The sequence below is a fragment of the Pongo abelii genome, chromosome 12, assembly GCF_028885655.2.
Source record: "Pongo abelii isolate AG06213 chromosome 12, NHGRI_mPonAbe1-v2.0_pri, whole genome shotgun sequence".
NCBI lineage: Eukaryota > Metazoa > Chordata > Mammalia > Primates > Hominidae > Pongo > Pongo abelii.
The window spans coordinates 61,820,257-61,841,834 of record NC_071997.2 but is presented as its reverse complement, the minus strand read 5'-3'; the positions used below and the strand labels follow the sequence as shown (position 1 = coordinate 61,841,834).

At 47.2% G+C, this 21,578-nt stretch overlaps 1 protein-coding gene across 2 annotated transcripts in view; it reads right to left on the bottom strand.

Annotated features, from left to right (window-relative positions):
* TGFA (transforming growth factor alpha) overlaps positions 1 to 21,578 on the bottom strand; it is a 106,229-nt gene that overhangs the window by 62,491 nt on the left and 22,160 nt on the right. For both annotated transcript variants that reach the window (XM_009237199.4, NM_001132573.1), the window contains 1 exon segment: positions 4,726 to 4,779. In XM_009237199.4, the coding sequence (XP_009235474.1) occupies positions 4,726 to 4,779 (54 nt within the window).

Genomic DNA, 21,578 nt, shown 5'->3' with positions numbered 1-21,578 from the left:
AAGTTTGCCCGTATCATTGTGACACATTCCCCCACGGGTTTTCATGCTGTCTTTTCTCACCTGCATGGGAGGTTCCTTGAGGGCAAGGCAGAGAAATTCTGCTCCTTTGGATAGTTCTGGCAACTAGAATCTTTGAACCTGAATGTAAAAAAGCATCTACTTCCAAGAAAATCAAATACGTGTCAGTGACACCACCACTTCCCTACCTTGGGCCTATGACAATTAGCATCACCAGTGGATCAGTGCAGTACTTCCTAAAAACCTGCAGTCAGCCTTATAACCCTCCCCACCCTGGCTCTCCAAGTCATCTCTACCAATCCATCAGTGCGTGGTCATGTGAAAAATCTCACAGGCCACTTCTGATTCAAGTCCAATAGATGAGGAAACAAATCCAAACAGGAACCAGAAAACTAACTTGCCCAGCGACTGGGCAAAAAAACTCAAAAAAACCCTCAGAAAACTCAGAAAAAACTGAGACCAAATGGCCCAAAACCCATGATCTCTCACCTCCAGCCTCAGGCACCACATCCGTCTGCTGTCCCACTCAAATTGTCTGAGAAGCATTTACTAATGACAATGACAGTTTCCTATATGCTGGCATCATCTGCCCTCTATATTTGGGGATCTAAGAGAAAGGAAGACAGGAAGAAACCAATGAAATGTCAAGAAGAAAGGCCAAGAGCAATGGTCAAGTAATAAGACCACAGAACTTTTTTTTTTTTTCCCCAAAATGCACAAGAAAGGCCAGGCGTGGTGACTCATGCTTGTAATCCCAGCACTTTGGGAGGCCAAAGTGGGAGGACTGCTGGAGCCCAGGAATTTGAGACTAGCCTGGGCAACATAGCAAGATCTCATTTCTAAAAATAAAAGGAAAAAAAATGCACAAGAAAGCCACATGAGATAAGCCCCATGCTCTTTTGAGCCCATTTGACACCTTTGATTAGCACATGGAGTTTGCAATTTTCTCTCCACAATGTTCCATTAAAGTGTGACGGCTTCACCCTGAGTACTCCTGTTGCCCTATGCTCTAGTGCTGTCACTCAGGAATGTATCAAATCCTATCCTGCATCCATTATTATTTCTCATTCCCATCAACTCTTACAGTGAGAAGGCCTGCAAATTTACATCATGGGTAAAGTACTTTAGCTTTTGTTCTAAAATTACCCATTTTCACACCTAACTGGTGGGGATGGTTTCACACCATTTATATTTTTCTGGATGGTTTGTTTCTGGATTGATTCTGGGATTGAGTAAAGGAGCCCACCAGCAGCATCCAGAGCATTGGGAGTTAGGGGCACACAGATGTGAAAGTCACCCAGCAGAGACATGAATACATTTTATGAAAACAGTGTTCACCTGAAAAGAAATATAAGTAGAATGCAAGATACAAAACCATGAAAGTAAACGCAAATTAAAACGAAGTAGCACAAAATTAAATACAGCATCATCTACCTTCCATATCTGAGGATCTAACAAAAAGGAATCATCATTGCCTTTGCTGGTGCAGTAATGGAATTGCAGTGATGTTTTAAAAGCCTTTGTCTGTTAGGTATACGTATTGAAGTGTTACGAGTGAAGTGGGCTTTGCTTTAAAATACCCCAGCAAAGGGAAAAATTAGAAAGATAGGGAGAATAGACCAACGAAAAATGACAGAATGATGCTAATTGTCAAAGCTGGGTGATGGGTATACAGGAACTGATTTCACTTTCTCTTCTTCTGTGGATGAAGGTTTCTCTAATACAATGTTAACAGAGAGTTTTACTTATTAGTCATGAGTACACACAGACACACACACACACTTGCTACAATGACGGGCAGTGAGTGTGGCTGGTGGGAGCTGGTCCCCAGTTTGAGCTGCGCCCACCACAGGATTTCAGCCCTGTGCGGTGATGACAGAGTGGGTGGGATGGGGTGGGAAGGCCTACCAGGGCCTGAGCAGTCCTCTAGGGGACAGGAAGGACATCCTAAAGGAAAGAAAGTTAAGCATAAGCCTGATCTAGTCATAAAGCCCCAGCCTTTGGAGGTGTGACTATAACACGGTCATCACCACTTGGACTTTTCTCCTGGCCCAGCCCTCTCTGGATTCATGTCTGGGTCTCATGGGGCAGGGACAAGAGTAAATAACTCTGGAAAGAGTAATTTCATTAAATCTCTAAGGCCCTGGGGTGCAAGTTCTGTAGCTCAGTGACCCGTCAAACAGAGAGCAACAGAGAGGGCAGATGGGCAGCCACCTCCCTCCTCTGCAGACTGCCAGCCAACCCGGGGGGCTTGAGGCTCTCTGGACTTTAGAAGGTGTGGCAGTGCCTCTGCTCTCACAGACCACCTCAGGCCCCAGAGTGGCACCGAGCTGGTTACAGGGTAATATGCAACACAGCAGGGGTTCAACTGCTGTTTTCTGACCACATGTCACATGAGGGGGAAGCAAATCTAAGAGATGTGCTCATAGAAAGTTCAGGAAGAAAAGATGGAACAGAGGTTGCTCACGACTGCAAAAGGAATAGTCCCCTTCTGGACAAATTTATCACGTCTGCCCATATCTGCTCAGCAGGGCCTGGGGAACCCCAAAAGGCCTAGGCAGGAGTTATGCCAGGCTCCTGGAGAACAGGCTCAAAGGCGACATCCTTTAGGCTTTTCTTGTCTGTCTGAATGGATGCAGACTTGGAGGAGGGGGGTCAAATAACCAAGAGGACCCCCTTTCTATGCATGGCAGTGTCAGCACTTGCCATCATTGCAACTTGTCACCTGACTCAGTAGAGAACATGACTCTTGGCCTTCTTTAGAGTGTGAATCAGGAGGATCGGGAGGAAGCCTTCACCAGAGAGCCGGGAAACTAGGGATAGAGGCCTGGAGAACACAGGACTCCATCTCCTCCTTCCGGCTTAATCTCAAGGCCTTTATACCTCAGTTCCACCCAATTTGGCTTAGAAGAGAGCAGGGAGGGTGAGGAAAACACAGGAGGGTTCTCAGCCCATGGAGATGCCTGGAGATAATAGTGACAAGTATCAAAATGAGTGGTAACCCCCAACTGGCCCAGTGTCCAGGTTCTCTCCAATGATACCCAGTGTGTAAGTGTTGCTGGAGTATCGGTACTTTCTAGTGTTTGGGCAGGTCACCAGAGGTCTATCTGTAGGAGGGGCAGAAGGTGAAGCTTGGGGCAAGTGCATTCTAGAAAGGGGGTTGGGGCAATTCTGAGAACAGCATGGTGAAGTTACTAAGCTATCCTCTTTTTCCTCCTTATATGTTCATATCTGAGTCCTTTGTGGATGGGAGGTAATTAAAAAGTGAAAGTACTGCTTTATGGAAACCCTAGTAGACCCTGGACTCCAGAAGCACTGTTTTGGGGTGGACACACTCACACCCTTCCACTTCCAGCCCCAACAAAGCACGACACAGAGTGGGAGAGGCATTTTCTTCTGTGTCATCATGGACCACCAAGTGGCTTAGGCACCTTAAGGGTCCAAGCGCATCAAGGATAACAGTAGCAAGGGGGGCTGGTGGGGCTGCAGCAGCAGTGGTACCCAGTGGGACTGGTAGTGTCGCCTCCAGTGGGTTTGGAGGGAAAGGCCTGAAGCAGGAGAAGAGCAAGGTACCAGGAACACAGTGTGGTTGGCTACAGAATTTATGAATAGGTAAGAAATCCGCTCCCTCCCACTGGAACCGCTCTGAAATAACTATGGAGACACAGCAGGAGGCTAGTGCAGTAACAGATGGGAGCAGAAGTTACTGAAACACACTCTATGCTAACCAGGGAATTGTGGGACTGGTGCACTCACACACTGCTGGGAGAAATCAGCACCATTCACTCGGAAAGCTATCTGGCAGTTTGTACCAAGGGTCATAAATCTGTATTTATTTCTGTTTCCGGAGACACATTCTGAGGAAAGAATCCAAAAGGAGGAAAAAGCTTCTAGGCATGAAGAGGTAGCATCATAACTTAAGAAACTAGAGGCACCGTAAATATCCAATGGGAATGTTTCATTAAATCACACACGTTCACTTTAATGGGACAGCATGACATTTTAAGAGAAGAGATTTCAAGACTTTCCAGCAACATGGAACAATGCACAGCCCCAACATTTGAGCTTAAAAAGCAGGAATCCACATTGTTTCCTCACCAGGACTAATCGTATAAAAATATTAACACACGTGGAGAAAGGGCAAAAGCAACATACAAATCAAACAGAGGTTGCTCCCCTGCAGTGCTGTGACCACCGGTGGTTTGCCTCCTACATGTCCCAAGCTCTCCACTATTTTGATTTAGGATCTTTAAAATAATATTTAAAAAAATACCGATTTTTTTTTTTACTACAAGTATTAAAACGTAAACCAGAAAATAACTAAACAAAGGTCACCAATGAGGGTTCAGAAATCTGGGTTCTACTTCAGGTGGACTATTACGACGGTGGGGAAAACATAGCTGGCCCCGAGCTCTGGGGTCCTGCAGGCCCTGTTTCGGCACACTTGCCCACAGGAATTGTCTGAACAGCTGAAGAGAGACACGTAGGGGAGGCCCCTGAGGGGGCCAGGAACAGCTCCCCTTGGGCCTGCTGTTAAGACCTTCCAGTGAGCGCCACCTCGCCCCTGAGGAGGGGGCAGAGAGGACTCCGGGACAGGCGTGTGCTTGGTGGGCAGGAGGCCAGGGAGGGAGCTCTTGAGGTTCCACACAGCAGCAGGCCCGCTCCCTTCCCACACACCATCCACACACCCACGGCAGCTGCACTCACCGCTCAGCGGGGACGTGCTGTTCTCCAAGGCCTGGCACGCGGCCAACACAATACCTGTTGGGTGGAGGAGAAGAGGCAAAAGGTCAGAGTCTGCTTGGCAAACGATGTCCTCAGACGCTTAGAGGGCAGGCCCTTTGACAGGCAAAGGTTCGGTAGTTTTACAGAGTGGCCGGTAGACAGGCTCGGCTACATATTTTGTGGATATCAGTGCAAAATGAGCACATGGGACCCCTTGTTGAAAAAGCAAGAAGAAAATGCCCACGAAAAGCACTGAAATCCAGAGCCTTCCGCTTCTTCCCAGTCTCTCTCTCCATCTGTCAGGGTGGTTTTGGCTTTTGTTTTTTCTTAACACCTTATAAATATATATTTTTTATGGTAGGAAAATATACATAACATGAAATTTACCATTTCAACCATTTTAATTGTACATTTCAGTGACATTAAGTACCTTCACCCTGTTGTTCATGATCATGTTTGTTTGCTATTTATGTCATTGCTGTCCTTTGGGTATGAGGATACCCACAGGTTGAGTGCAGCCTCTCACAGGTGCACCCCAGGGACAGAGTGTGTAAGGGAGCAAAGGACCCACTGCCTGGGTTTCCTTCCAGCTGGCAGCCGGGCCAATATGCTGTGACCCAGCTGGGGGTTGAGGGGTCTAGTCAGGTATCTCTTATTCCCAGGAACTGGCTGTCCCAACCAAGATGGATGGGTGACCCCTTAAGGATATTGCCTCCTCCCTGCCAGGATGTACTAGGTACCTGGATCAGGGGGAGTCAAGCAGCTCACCCCTCTCTAGTTGTCCACTGAAGATGCCATGGAGCTGCCAGTCCAGAATGGGGACAGCTGCCACCATGCCATACCCCGAGATGCCATGTACTTAACCCCAAGCCCCGCCAGGGATAGAGCATGGCAGGAGCAAGAAAACCTAGGGGAGGTACGGAGATAGTAATAAGCAGGACCATGGGAACCAAGCCTCGAAGCCCCCAGTGCATACTGTATTGTCCCACTGGACTTCACCTACAAGACACAAATTTAAAGATAAAACTACAAGATTTTTAAGACTGCAACTGCAGAGTGTTAAACCTCAAGCTCAGGGCCCTTGTGAGCATGGGGTCCTGTGTGACCTATGCAGGTTGCATGCCCATAAAACCAGCCCTGCCAACAGATGACCTTTGTGTGCCTTCAGATTACTGTACTTGAGGTTTCTGGAAACAGTAGCAACCTTCCAATGAAGAAGGAACCTCTTCTGAGTTACGCAATCAGCATGAGCCACATTAGAATGACTTCCCAAAACTGAAATGCAAAAAGATGCCACAGTTGCTGTGCTGAGGGGCTGGGGCTCTGACAGGTTAGCCCAGAAGGCAAATGAATCAAGTTAGCACAGGAAACAAGCAAAGTTCTGTCTGTTACAGGATCGATGCAGCCCCCTACTCTGCAGGCTGTGAGGGTTCCTTGCCCCTTTTCACTTAGCGTATAGACACAGAAGTCCTGACTCTCAAAGAACAAAACGCACTTGGAATAGATAAAGCAATCATGCTCCTGACGTTCCTTTCAACCTCTGAAATGAGAAACATAAGAACTTCAGACTGCTTTTACTGGAGGTCTGGCATGGACCTCCCAAAGACTTTTTACAGAATCCTAAGCCAGATGTTTGGGCTGGAGTTGGAGGCAGGGCAGGGGGACAGGGAGAGAAAATCAGTAAAATCATGCGTGTCTTCCCTGTGCAATTCTTTCTTGCTGTCCAATTGATGCTAATTTTGGAAGCAAGTCTCCCAGGGCCCCTCCGTCACCCACACACCAGTGTTAAAACAAGGCATCCCCATCCAAGCCGGGAAAAGTCAGCGGTTACCCACCTGAAGCTGGGGAACAGTCATGTTCTGACTTCGCTGGTACTGCCACAAACCACCCTTGGCTAAAGTCAACCAGTGACTCATAATAGTGTCCAAGGATGACACCGGGGATGCTTTGCATACTCTGAGGGGAAGCGTGACTTGCCTGTCACAAACTGTCCCTGAACTAAAGAATTATCTTCGTGCCCTGTGCCTGCTCCCTATCCTGTCGGTCAGGGCGAACCCAGTCAGCATGGTTCCTGGGCTCCATGTTGGCCTCTGCTTAAGCAAAACCCAGACAAGAAAGCAAACACTGTACAGCTGAATCCAGGACAAGGCACTGATGAGCACCACTGCTCCAGGAAGATGAGGGTGTGCAATGGGGGCCCGCTCCCCAGCCTTGGGGCAAATTACTTCACCTTCTGTTCCTCACCTGTGAGCTCGCAGCTGCTAAACTCACAGAGGTGTTTTGGGAATGAATTAAAGTTTGCAAAACCATGATGTTCCACAGATGAAAGACACTGGCTTTTTATTCATAATTTGAGCAACACAAGAAGAATAGGTCCTTTCTATACCCTCACATTCCCAAGGAAAACAACTTCTTGGTGCCTTGGGCTTCACTCTGCAATCTTGATTGATGCCCAGCATCAGCTGAGGCCCTGTGATGAGCGGCAAGGCCTCTGCTTTGTCTTCATTATGTGGTGAGCCTGAGAGGACCCTGGAGCAGGAGGACAGGGCTCAGGTCTCTCACTTTGCAGGTGGATGTGCACTACTTTTTGGGCATGACCTAGTCCCAGGCCCAGTGCTAAGGTTCTGCATGTGTTCTCTTACTTAGTCCTCATAACAACTCATGACATAGGTGCCTCCCAACCTTCTGGTCCAGCTGGTAGAAATGCCCAGTCATAGAGATGAAGAAACTGAGGCTTAGAGAGGTTAAGAAATTTGCCCAAGCTCCTGCAGCCACATTCAAACTCAAGTGTCTCCAACTCCCATGCACAAGACAGTGTCTAATTACCAGACCACACCACAGTCCTTCTGACCATGGCCAGTCGTGACACAGGTGTGTATTTAGCAGTCACAAACCCCAAGTGAGTCCAAACAACAGACTCTGCAGGCCCAGCGGCTGAGCCTTGACCCCTCTCTCCCTGAGAGCCATGCATTGCCTCTTGGGGATTCTCCCACTGCCTCCAATCTCCCTGCCATGAACAAGGTCTAATGAGGGGCAAAGGTATGAGCACCCAGGCTCACCAGCTGCCCAGCCCTCTGGCCACACGACTGTGCTTAGAAAGCTGGGCTGTGTGAGGGCCTTCCAGAAACATGTGGCCTTGGCAGGCTCCAAGGGTCATTCCAAACAAAGGAAGGATGGGCAGAGGACAGCCACAGGCACCGTGGCCACATGCAGTGGCTCAGGGAGACACACAGTGCACAGGCCTGGTGGCCCACAGCCACAGGCTCCTCCTGCCTAAGTTTCAAAGCTGGTCCTTGCCTGCCGCAGGCCCTCGGGACAGGAAGGCTTCTAGGAATCCCTTCTAGGCCACTCCTGCTGGCATCCTATTTCTGTTTAAATAGCTCCAAAGAGGGGAATCCCAAGACTGCGGACTTCAAAAAGAAAAAAGAAAAGGGGGTAGTATCAAGGGGAAAACCACATGCAACGGAAGAAAACTCTTATGAAAGGCTGATCCTGTGTCCCCCAAAATAGAGTGGGAACCTGGTCTGCCCTTAGGAAGGACAAAAGTGTTGCCATGCTTATAGTTCAGCTGTTTGGTACTCAGGTAAATGTTCCCAGCAGAAACAAGGTAAAAAGGAGGCTCACTGATTTAGCTCATGAGTCCCCAGAAGTGGAGCCATCCCGAAACCTATGTGCTGATGTGTCAATGGGAAATGCTCTTAAGAGAGGCTGGACACTCCTTTCCCCTGGGCCCCAGAGCAGGACACCCCACTCCAACCCCTCACTCAGGCACGGGACGAGCAATTCTGCACAGATACCCAGGCTGTGCCTTCAGCGTCGGACACCCTTCATCCTCAACCACTCACTGGCCTGATGACCACCTCTTCTGTGGACACTCAGCTATAGTGCCTGGAGCTGGAAGGAGCATCCTCCGGCCCCTGACCACCTCAGCAGAGTGGACCATGTCCTGCTCTGGCCTCCGCTGGGGCTGGTGTTTGCTTTCAGGCCCCTATGTACTCCACTGCATGGATCAGTTGCTCCCTCTAGAATATCAAGAGTTCTACCTTTCACCTGTTTGAGATCCTCTAAGCCAGACTTCCTACATGAAGGGGTGAAGGGTGAGTTTTTGTTTTTGGGGGGATGCAGGAGGATGAAGAGGCTGCAGCAGGTCCTTTTGGATGAAGGATGCTCTGGATTCAGAAGAGGTGGTAAGGAAAGGCCTTTGGATGAACACGCTCAGGGCGGGAGGATAGGAATTGTGCTAGAGGGCAAGGCAGAAGGGAGTGTGGGTGTTCAGAGGGCAGCAGGTTTCCCCCTTCCTCCCCTACTATTCTTAGACCCGGCAGGTCCTAAGGAACAGGAAGTAGTGGTACGTAGACGGTGGGAATCCCGCTGCTCAGGGAGAGGTCTGCAAATGCTCCCATGTGGGCACAAATATATAAAGAAATGGGCCACACAGAATCCAAGGCCAGTCAGTATAGGTTCATGGCATCTTCCCTTATGAATTATATCCCAGCATTTAAATTTTATTTGTAAGCATGACAGGATTTTAACTGCGTAGCAAAAATCACTAAATCGTATGATTTCATCAATATTTTTAAATCCAAGAGGTTGACAGCCAGGTGAGGATGCTGGCTTCAGGGTAAGAACTGATTAAGAAGGAAAAAGGGAAGGCCCTGCAGAGGAGGACTATGAGCAAGGCTTGTAGGATGAGCGTACCGTGGACTATCCACAAACTCATTAGGATATTAAGGCCAAAAGCAGCCATGTGGCATCTCCAATGGACAGCAGCAAGTTCCAACTTGATAAATCTCGGGAAATACTTCATGATTATGACATCACAGGAAATGATCCAGCATTACCTGAAAGCTCATAGGAATTTTCCGTATCCATCTAAACATATCTGACAATAGCAAAAAACAAAGTATTCAGAAAGAATCTTCAGGATCAGGGAGGCAAGACAGATGGGCAGACAGGTGCCTGCCCCACAACCCCCTACCACTTTCTAGCCTGTCACTGCACAGCAGAAAGGGGCTTTGCCATCAGGCCTGGGTGCAAATCCTGGCTCTGCCACTCCTTCACTGTGAGACCTTGGCTCTATTATGTACCATTGCTGAGGCTTGGTGTGCTCATTCATAAAACAAGGATAAGAGCTCTTCATGGGACTTGCAAGGATTAAGTGAAACAAAATGAAATAGAGTACATGAGGTCCATAAGTCACCATGAGCACCCACTGAACACAGCACTTGATGGCGCTTCATGTTGGTCCTGTTTCATCATAACTTCCAGGAAGTTCAGGATGACGAGGAGGTGGTCATGACCCTCCTCCCTTTGGAAGTCACTAAGGGAACTTCAACAAAGGGTTTTACTTGAGGCCCCAGGGTCGCTCAGCTGCAGGCTACTGATGTTCCATGGACTGATCTTGTAATAGCATGCCTTTTACGTCTTTTGAGGGTTTAAATAGTCAACATGGTGAAACCCGGACTCTACTAAAAATACAAAAATCAGCCGGGTATGGTGGTGGGCATCTGTAATACCAGCTACTTGGGAGGCAGAGGCAGGAGAATTGTTTGAACCTGGGAGGCGGATGTTGCAGTTAGCCAAGATTGTGCCGCTGCACTCCAGCCTGGGTGACAGAGCGAGACTCCCACTCCAAAAAAAAAAAAAAAAAAAATTGTTATTTACTTATGTTAACTAATCAAATATTTATTGATCACCTACCTACTGCGAGCAAATTGAGTAAAAAAAGAGAAATCTGAGACCTTTGACTTTCCCTTAAAATGTTCAAGTCACATGGGACAGCAACTACCCGAGTAAAATGGAATCCTCTATACCTCAACAAAGGCAGACAAGTGTAGGCTGTTGAAGTTATCACTACAGCCCACCAAGGCACTGGACTGACCCTATATTCCCATAGATGCTTCCCCTGTTTCCATGCCCAAACACTATCTCCAACCTCCACCACTCTCCACAAGGCCTGTACCCCAGATCACGTGTTCAAAATTAAACTCATGTCTTCCACCTTTTCCTTGGTTCTGGGCTGGACTGATAACTAGGCAGTCATTGTCAGCCCCTCCCTCTCCTTCACCCAGTATCCAAGCCAAGCCCTCCTACACACCCAGCCTCCACACCGTCCATCCTATCCATCCCCCTGCATCCCTGCTGTTACTGCCCCAATTCAGGCCCTATCATCTCTCCCTGTGCTATCAAAATAGTTGTTAGACTGGTTTTCTTGCCAACAGCTTAAAAAAAAAAATCTTTGCTCCTACTACTAGACTGACCTTGCTGAATGAAATCACTCCTTTCCTCTAAGCTCTCCATGGGCTCTGTACCACTCACAGAACCCAGAGCAGAGACAGAACCCAGCCCCAAGTCCTGAGTAGAGATTTAACATGCATAACCTGATCCTAGACCCCGTTTCCACCTAAACTCCACCCATTCCCTCCTGTCAGGTCCTCTGACCCCAGCTGCCCAGCACTGCCCCTTTTCCCTGCATAAAAATTGGCACTCCCAGCTTGGTGCCTTGGGTTCATGCTACTAGGATCCTCACTCAACTTCTTATGGCTGCTGACTTTAGTTTAGCTGCCTGAGCCTCAGTTTCCTTCACTGTAAAAGCAGATAAAGATATCCAACTCTTGCACAGGGTTGTTTAGACATTAAACGAGGGACACATGAGAAAAATGTGGTATATTGAGTGACACACAATAAACATGCAACAGATGGTAATTGCTACTATTGATAGTTTTTTTTTTTTTTTTGAGTCTCGCTCTGTCTCCTAGGCTGGAGTGCAGTGGCACGATCTTGGCTCACTGCAACCTCTGCCTCCCGAGTTCAAGCGATTCTTCTGCCTCCGCCTCCTGAGTAGCTGGGACTACAGGCATGCGCCACCACGCCTGGCTAATTTTTGTAGTTTTAGTAGAGACAGGGGTTTCACCATATTGGCCAGGCTGGTCTTGAACTCCTGACCCCTTGATTCACCTGCCTTGGCCTCCCAAAGTGCGAGGATTACAGGCGTGAGCCACCATACCCAGCCTATTGACAGTTTTCATTCACATCATGCTGATCTCTCAAGTCAGCATATCCCGTCCTCTACCCATGGGAATCCAATTGGCCTCTCAAAGCCTTGCTCAAATGTCAGAAATAATCATTTCTTCCTCAGAGGAATCCTTACTTTACTCTGCCTTGCAGTTCAGCAGTTTTTACCTCTTACCTGTCTCTCCTCTCTAGTGTGTTCAGGAGCTGTGGCTAAATCATCTCCATCCTTACACCTGGCCTAATGCACCTACATAGGATTTTAATACATTTATGTTGAACTGAATTTCTCTAAGAGGTCACCAGCTTGAAAACAGAGTTAAAGTCTTATCAAAGACTTGGACTAGGGGCTGGGTAGTGAGTACTGAGGGTGTACAGATGGGGAATGGGAAAACCTGCAGATCCTTGGGAATTCCTTTACTTCTATTCTAGATCCCTGCTGCTACAGCTCTAGATCTTGGTTCTTACTCTAATTTCAGTGGAGATGGGGAGCACTTGGATTTTTATTTCCAACTTTTATTTTTTATGTATTTATTTTTTTGTGATGGAGTCTTACTCTGTTGCCCAGGCTGGAGTACAGTGGCATGATCTCAGCTCACTGCAACCTCCACCTCCCAGGTTCAAGCAATTCTCCTGCCTCAGCCTCCTGAATAGCTGGGATACAGGTGTGTGCCATCACACCCGGCTAATTTTTTATATTTTTGGTAGAGATGAGGTTTCACCATGTTGGCCAGGCTGGTCTTGAACTCCCGACCTTAAGTGATCCGCCTGCCTCGACCTCCCAAAGTGCTGAGATTACAGCCAACTTTTATTTTAAGTTCAGGGGTACACGTGCAGGACGTGCAGGTTTGTTACTTAGGTAGATGTGTGCCATGGTGGTTTGCTGCACAGAGCCCTTGAATCCTGACATTCATTCATTCAACAAGTGCTCACTGAGCACCTGCTGCACCATTAGCGGGACATGGTTCTAGGTGCTGGGCAGAAAACAATGAATGAAAAGTCCCTTCCTATGAGAAAGAATCCCTCCAATTCTCAAAAACTATTGAACTCCATTATAAATAGCTGTACCATTGTTCAGTTGTGTGGTAAGTTAAATCTGTGTTTTTCTATTTAAATGATATTGAATAGTCCCACTACAATATTGAAAAATCCATGAGGAATGAAGGAACTGTCATCCTTATCCAAAGCCCGGAGTTAAGTCTGCTGAAGTGGCCTGTCAAGTTGATCCTATGTTGTTTGGTCACCCGATGAGATGACCCCTGAAATATTTTATTTTCCTACCCTTAACTCATTTTGTTGGCTTTTCCTGAAACTTTTATAAGAACACAAAGACTTCCATCCAGTGACCCCAAAGAGGCCTGGCAATATCCCAAGGAGGCTAAGACAGAGGAGTGAACACTCATTGTGAACGTTCATTGTGAATGTTGTGTCCCACGGCTCTTCAAGCAAAGGCAAGACTCGCCACAAGGAGTTTACAATCCACATGATCGAAGCAAACACACTCAGTGGTGTTCCTGTATCTCTGATGCTCCCTATTACAGCCCTTTCTTCCACCCAAATGTTTCTACCTAGTCCGGGTCTCTTATAAACACTAACTCCTTCTCTTCTGCGTAGAAAAGCCTCCTTACTGCCCGACGTCATTTCTACCAGCCTTCCAGGTCAAGCTCAATCCCCAAGTCCTCCACAATGCTCCCTGACCACTCTGGCAGGCAGAGCTCCCTGCCTGCACCTCCTAACACCCACCAGCACTGGGCTGGGTGTAAGATCAGGTCACTCACATGGACTAGTATCTCCTAGTCCCTCCTTCTCTCAGCCCAGACCTCATTTCCCACCATTACTGATTTAGGAGAGCTGGTTACTATCTTTCCCTACTTCAAGAGACAAATGAGAATATTGGCAAAATGCTTTGAACTCTTTACAGTCAATGCCGCTAACAAGTGCCCAGAACTGACACCACAGAAGTAACATAGTTGTTATATAACCCTTTGCAGCTATGTTAACAGAGAAGTAACATAAATGCAAAAGGAGGTGAAATGCTTTTTCTGACATCTGGAGAAGCATGCAAAAAATAAACAACTAAATAAAAAAGGCACAGAGACCCTTGGAGGAGGAGCCAGTTGCTTCCTGTTGAGACACTTTTGTTTCTAAGGCCCGGCCACTGTGATGCAACAACTCACACTGCCACACAGACATCTTCCTGTATTCTCCCCAACATGTTACCCACTTCAAAGCCTTATAGAATAAGGCTGCCCACTGATCTGGTGGTCTGAGAGAACACTCTCTCATAAAGCAAAGCAAATAGCAGATATGTAAAACATCTTTAGCCAACAATGTTAACCAGGATGCAGCACGCATCTAGCTAGAGGTGAGGAAGGCCCTGTGCTTGCTCCCAACCTGTGCAGATCTATGCCACACCCTTTTGTGCCAGGAGGAAGCAATTGTCTCTTCTGAAGAGTTAAAGCCTTATCAAAGACTTAGACCAGGGGCTGGGTACTGAGTCAACCTTCCTCTTCCCCAGGCCTGCTCACGCACTGGCTGGCCGAGGGCCCCCATCCAAATTCCTGGAATTGCAAGGCAACAGGGCGAGTATCACCGAGCCCTCTTGGGCTGGCTGGAGTTCCCCAGCTGCTGAATCACCAACAGGCTCTACCAGGGCCGAGTTCTGAGGTTGCAGAGAAGCAGTGCCAAGCTGAGGCACTCTGAAAACCTGTTCCAGCTGACTGGCACTGTGACGTGAGGCCTTGAGGTGTCTCTGGAAAGGGTGACACTTGATTTTCCCAGAGTCCAGGAGGGAGGAAGAAGGGGATGGGGGCAGTGGGCTAGGGACAAAGCTGGGGATAAAGTGGCAGATGCTATAGCTATATCCACAGGGCCCCGGGCCCTTTGCATTGTGAACTAGCTGAGCAGAGGGCACCTGGCTGACAAGAAGTATAGGAACCAAACACCACCTCTGGAAGGATCCATGGGGATGTTATAAGTCCCTCCCTATCCATGAAGGCCAATTGGTCCCATCTCAACTTTCCTGGCCTGTGATGTCTCAGAATTGCCATCCCCTGGGCCCAGGTGAGCAGTGGTTCTGCTGGTGTGCACCTCGGGCCAGCAAAGTTAGACTCTCGGTGGCTGAAATCAAACCAAGCCCATCCCCTCAGCTCAGTCAAAGACATGTGTGGGCATCATTCACACAAGTGGCTTGAAAGTAGGGTATGAGCAGGGAGGAGGTAAAAACAAGCAATCCTTGAACTCTGTCCCATTTCCTCCATGTGAATAGCTTGGTGATGACAAACTCATCCCTGCACCCTGGTGCACAACACCCTGGACACCCCGGAACCACCCTGCAGAAGGCATTGTGAGGCTTTGGGTTTGGGCCAACACAAATACCAGTGTGACTTGGCAGAATCTCAGATCAATGCAGCATCAGCCTGGAAGTAGGGGATGGGGGAAGGGGACAATGCTGTCTCATTGCTAATCCTCACCATCCACCTTGGGGGCTGGCCACAGGACACCCCTTAGGCATGCTCACTTGAGTTGATGAGGGTGGCTGATTAAGAAGCAAGTTCAATCAAGAAGGAAACAAATCCCCAGAACTACAGGTTTTCAAGAGTTAAGGGGTAAATACACTTCTTGCAGCTTCCCATTTCTCAACCCACATCACACTGCAAACTGGCAGAATCTCTAAGTTCTCCTCCTTGGGCCCCAGAAGCAAGGCGCAGGAGGAGGGAGAAGAGGCTAGTAGCAGAGAAAGGCCTGGGCAACAAGTGCAGGCTCCAGGTGCTGAAGAGGAGGAGTGGACGGGGTGGTACTCAGATTTACTCCCTTTCACTGGGAGACCTTGACCAGACCACCTGCTAGCCCAGGGGTTCTTACCGCTGGTAGCAGATGCCTCTTAGGGAGCATCTGAGAACCTGTGGTGGGAGGTACTTTCTGACTGTCACAAGGACTAGGGGGCACTACTGGTACTTAATGGTGGGGCCAGGGATGCTAAGTTTCTGATTTCTGTAATGCACAGAACCTTGTCTTGCTTAACCTATTGATAGTGCACTCTTGAGAAATTCTGGGCCCCAACAGAGAAAGTCCCTTCAACTGCAGGTCATTTAGTTTCCAACTATATATGGGCAGATGTACCCAAAACTCAGGGGAAATGGAACAAGCTGGTAGTCACATGAGCAGACAGGGCCACTCATTAGAGCCTTGAAAATGGTCACAGAGGGACCACGGTGATCCAACCTGCCCCATTTACCTGGAATGCTCTCTTTCCTGTCAGCTCTTCCCTCTATTCTCCAGGTCATCAGCCTGTGCCTGTCTTGTCTGTCTCTTTGTATTAACCCAAAGCATTCAGGTTATACAACATGAAGCCTATTTATAAAGTAACAAGACTGACAAGTCACAAAACCCACTCCAGGTGTTTTATAGTCGTGGGGTTCCAATGAGACTCGGAAGCCCCAAGAGGGAAGAAACACATGGGGGTGATGCATTTGACTTTCTTTTGGTCCACTGCCAGATTTTAGGGCCCCTAATCTATCCCCCTCAGGTCAATACATGTTCTTACCAGCCGTGTATAGCAAAGCTGTTCAGTTAATGCCCCAAATGCACTTAGTTGTATGGGCAGAATCTCATTTACTGACAAACCAGTAAGGAACAAGGCATGCCAACCCCAGATCTGTGGGGCAGAGAGCATCATGTACCTTTTAGTAGTGTCAATTTAAAATATTTTAAAGGAAAACAAAAATCCCGGAGAAAATGCAATAGCTCTTCTGTGGGAAAATGGGAGTGGGATCTCCCCTGCCAACCCTGCTCTAGGCCATTTTCCCCTTTAACTTTTGTTGGGGAAAGCACAGTGATAAGAAGCAAAAAGGAGGGAGAGGGAAAAGAGGAAGTTTTCTGCTAGGATGGTTTAGTTCTAGCAAGAACAGAGACAAGCAGGAAGACTACAGAAAGAAGAATGAAGGTGGTGGCATTTCACATTAAGTCCCATGTAAGAGTGCAGTGAGAAAAGGGTTTCAGGTTACTAACAGTTAGCGTATTTCTGAAGTATTTCCCAGAAAAATTAGACTCATCTAAATGAAAGTGGTTCAGGAGTCAAAACCAGTTGATAAAGTGGTCCAGACACTTTAGAAGACAGTTTTTCAGTTTCTTACAAAATCAAACATACCCTTATACAATCCAGCAATAGTGCTCCTTGGTATTTACCCAAATTAGTTGAAAACTTATCTTCAAAGAAAAATCTGCATATAGATGCTTACAGTAGCTTTAATCATAACTGTGAAAACTTGGAAGCAACCAAAATGTTCTTCAGTAGGTAAATGGATAAACAAATTGTGGTACATTCATACAGTGGGATATTATACAGCAATGAAAATAAATAAGCCATCAAGTCACATGGAGAAAGCTTAAATGCATATTACTGCGTGAAAGACGCCAGTCTGAAAAGGCTGTACACTGTATGATTGTAACTATATAACAGTCTGAAAAAGGCAAAACTGTAGAGATCATAAAAAGATCAGTAGTTGCCAGGGGCTTGGGAGAGGGGAGAAAGGGATGAACAGGTGTAGCACAGGCAATTTTTAGGTCAGTGAAATGACTCTGTACAATACTATAATGGTGGGTATGTGTCATTATAAATCTGTCCAAACACATAGAATGTACAACTACAAGAGTAAGCCCTAATGTAAATGAGGGACCTTAGTTTATATCTAACTTTAGTTAACTAATATTAACTTTAGTTAATAATGTACCAAAATTGACTCATCAATTGTAACAAACATATCACACCAATGCAGGATGTTAATAATAGGCGAAACTATGCAGGGGGGTAAAGCTCTCTGTGCTTCCTGCTCAATTTTTCTGTAAATCTAAAGCTACTCTAAAAAAGTATTCTATTATCAGCTGATGACAGTTGCAGCACTGTGAAGTTGGATGACTTTACTCTGCACTCTGGATTGTCCAGTCATACTGTTTCCCTAGGTTCAAGTACAACGTCCCATGGCAGGGGCAGCTTGAGTCAGACATTTTTGGAAATGCAGAGGAGACACTGCTTAGTCGTGGATGAGCAGCCTTCTACGGAGCACTGTGGCTGTCAGCCTCATCTGCTGCCCTGTGGGCTTGGCTGATTGCAAAGACAGACAAAGCTCACTTCCAGCCTTTGCCATCACTATGAATTCTACCCTGCTGGAAACAGAGAGGGCAGGAGCATGCTTATTTCTCACCTAGGGTGAAACGCGTTGAAGGGCTATGTTCAGTGACATCTAATTTTAGTCAACTAGTCTTAACTTTAGTTAATAATATATCAATATTTGTGATACATTTTGAACAATTGCTCATTAATTGTAACAAACATACTACACCAATATCACATGTTAATAACAGGGTCATAGTAGCATGTATTCACAGTGGCTCCCAGGGAGAAGCAATGACTAGCTTTGGTCAGTAGCTGATCTCGCCAGGCTGGGCTGCCCTGTACCGTAAGCCTCACTCTCACACTGGGAGCATGTCAGACTAGAGGAGGCCGAGAAAAACTGTGATCCCTGTGGAAAGAGGCATGGAAAAGGCAGGGGTTGGGGGAGTGGGAAGGGAAGGGTAGAACGATGTGGGAGGGGGTCTTCCAGAGAAGTCATCTAGTAGAAAGGTTGACAGGCACACAGTCAGGAATCTGAGCAGCCTTTGAAACAACCAAGAAAAGCCAGTATCCTGGTTTTAGTGCAACTGGCCTTGCTTGTGTGGTTTCCCACAAAAAAGATGATGTATCTTAGGCGCTCTGGCTCTCAGCTGGGGATAAGTTATCAATACAATTTTTAGAAATCTATTTTCAGTGAGCTCTGTGACCAAGAGGGCAGAACCTAAGAGTTACTACAAGGGTGGTTTAATTCAACTTCTTGACCCTCCAGCTATATAAGGGAGGGCTCCCAAGTGGGTATCAGACACGGCCTTTATCATAAAACGAAGCTACAACTACACAGAACTCTTCCAGCCTCCTCTTCCTGTTCCTTCTTACACTTCAGGAGAGAAAGGAACAAGAGAGCACTGGGTGGGATGAGGGGGGCTTTTAATTGTCCAGCATCCACCTCTGGTGAAAATGTGTAGCAAGCAGCTCACTCCCATCCCTGGCTTTATCTTTGTTCCCAGCACTGTTACAACCTGACATTTTATGGTATGTATGTCTGTTTGTTTTCTGTCTCCTTGGGACCAAGTCAGGTGTGTGAGGTGGAGGAGAGTGTTTTTGGTTCACCGTATTCTCATTGCCCAGAACAGTGCCTGACACATACACAAGCAATCAACAAATACTTGCTGAATGAATTGTTTCTTTTCAAGCCAAACCTGCCGGGCAGTTCTACAGAGACACCCAGGGGGCATGAACTACAGAAGACAACACTTGGACTCTCCTATTTGAACAGCAGCACTTTATAAGCCCCTTGTGGAATCTAGGTGATTTCCATCTGGAGTAAGTAGACACTGTTCAAACCTTTCTGTGATGACAGTTCTCCAACAAATAACACAGACACTGGAGCATTTTTCATCACGGATGCGTGTAAATAGATAAATAGTCATCATGGATGTCTTTTCTGAATAGATGACATCTGACACAGGCCTGAATAAAATGAGGGAGCCAGACCTGGAAATATCTGGAGGAAGAGCACGTGCAAAGGTCCTGAGGAGTGAACCCCCCCCCAGTCCCAGAAAAGAGCAGGCAGCTGCTGGGCCTGGGGGAGGGCACACTGGGAAATAAGGCTGGAGAGATGCTGGGGCAGACACCTCCAGTGGGGAGCACTAGGGGCCTGGACTTTATTCCAAGCTGGGCAGCCCCTGGAAGACTTTGAGCAGAGGAACAATAACATCTGATGCATGTGTCAGAAGAGACACTCAGGGTCCTGGGGATAGAAGAGGCCTTAAGGAGACACAAGTGGGAACTGGAAGAATGGGGTGAGATCACTGCAGAAGTTCAGGCAAAGGTCACAGTGGGGTGACCATTGGGACATGAGAGTTGTCAGACATAGAACATAACAGAAACAGAGCCAGCAGAACTTCCTGAGGGACTGAATGTGGGGGTATACTTTGGCCTCATTCTTCCCTCTGCCTCTATCTATACTATTCCCTGCCTTCTCCTTCTACTTCCTAGGCCATGTTCAACCTCCAAGGCCAGTTCAAATACCAATGTCTGCAAGAACCTTTCCTGACCACCTCAGATGGGAGATTCTTTCTCCCTCAAAAAAATTTAAAAAGCAAACAGGAAGAAGTAGGAACACAGGCTTAGAGATATCCATTAGCAGGCTCAACTCCTGTGAGAGTCAGATCTACATGAGTAAATCTTATCTTGGTCTGGATAGTTTAAAACTTCTCTAAAGCACTTTCAAGTTCCCTTCCAGGGTCTGCCCACCATCCCTGAAATATTAATACTTCAGGATGCTGCCACCTGGAATGAAGGCTTTGTCCTTGGTCATTCACAGGCAGATCCCAGGGATCTCCATCTAAGGCAGTGGTGTCCAATCTTTTGGCTTCCCTGGGCCACATTGGAAGAAGAAGAAGAAGAAGAAGAAGAAGAAGAAGAAAGAAGAAGAAGAAGAAGAAAAGAAGAAGAAGAAGAAGAAGAAGAAGACACATAAAATACACTAACAATAGCTGATAAGCTAAAAATAAAATCATAAAAAAATCTCGTAATGTTTTAAGAAAGTTTACGAATTTGTGTTGGGCCACATTCAAAGCCCTCCTGGGCCACAGGCGGCCCATGGGCCACAGGTTGGACAAACCTGGTCTAAGGTAACCCCAGGTTTACTTATGAGACATGCATTAAACGCCCAGGAGAAATCAGCCTCCAGATGACAATGGCTATGCCCAAGGCTTTCTGGAAGTTCACACAGCGTCTCATCCAGCTCAGCACAGACCTCAGCAATACCACCCGCAGGCAGGTCTGACAGCAACCCAAGCTCAGAGGTGAAGGGTCCACAAGGAGCAAAGCAAACAGGCTCGGTGCTGACCTGGTACCAGAGCATGTGCAAGCTGCAAATGCCAGCCCAAGACTGTGCTCTCCTCTAGGTTTCTATGCCCTCAACGTACCACCTCTGCAGCAATCCATGAGGCCCCAGGTCTCCACGTTCCTTTATATCTCCACACTGCACCTGTGGGAGAGAGTTTAACAGAGATAGCCACCCCCACTGAAGTGGGTGTGATGATGCTGAGCTGGCTGCTCGGGCAGGAGCACTGAGACATGCCCTATATCCTCCAGGGAAAGGAGTCCTCTCCTCTAAGAAAAGGTAGAAGGCAGTGTTCCTTCTGACTAGGAGCCAGACAGAACACTCATGTGATAACTCAACAAGGTCACAAGGTTGACAGACCTGAACATCCACACAGAGTATGGTCAGTCCCATTAGCTGCGTTTTTTTGCCTCTTACTTTGAGGGGAGGCAAATACCCCAGTGTGTCCTGAAGGATTTCAAACATACTAGCCCACACCCTCATGGGCTCTTTGCCTTGCTGGGAAGTCAATCCTGTCTAACAGGACTCCGTAGTGATTCTCCATGGCTATGGTACTAGATTTAAGGAACACCTTTTAAAGCCTCAAGTGCTGCATTTAAAAAAATAAAAAACCATGAGATATAAGTAACATAAGTGGGGACACCTTCAACTAATTCTTAGAAACACATATTTTCCTCATTCTTAAGGAAAAGAGTCCACCATCTCAAGCAAGAATGCAAATACACTGAGCTTGTATCACCACACTCCATACAGAACCCACAGCAGACATTACTAATTGATCACAGCACTACTTCCTGCTGAACTCAGTTGCAGCTTCCAAGTCCTTCTAAACAGCCACTTCTAAATGATCACAGTTGGCAC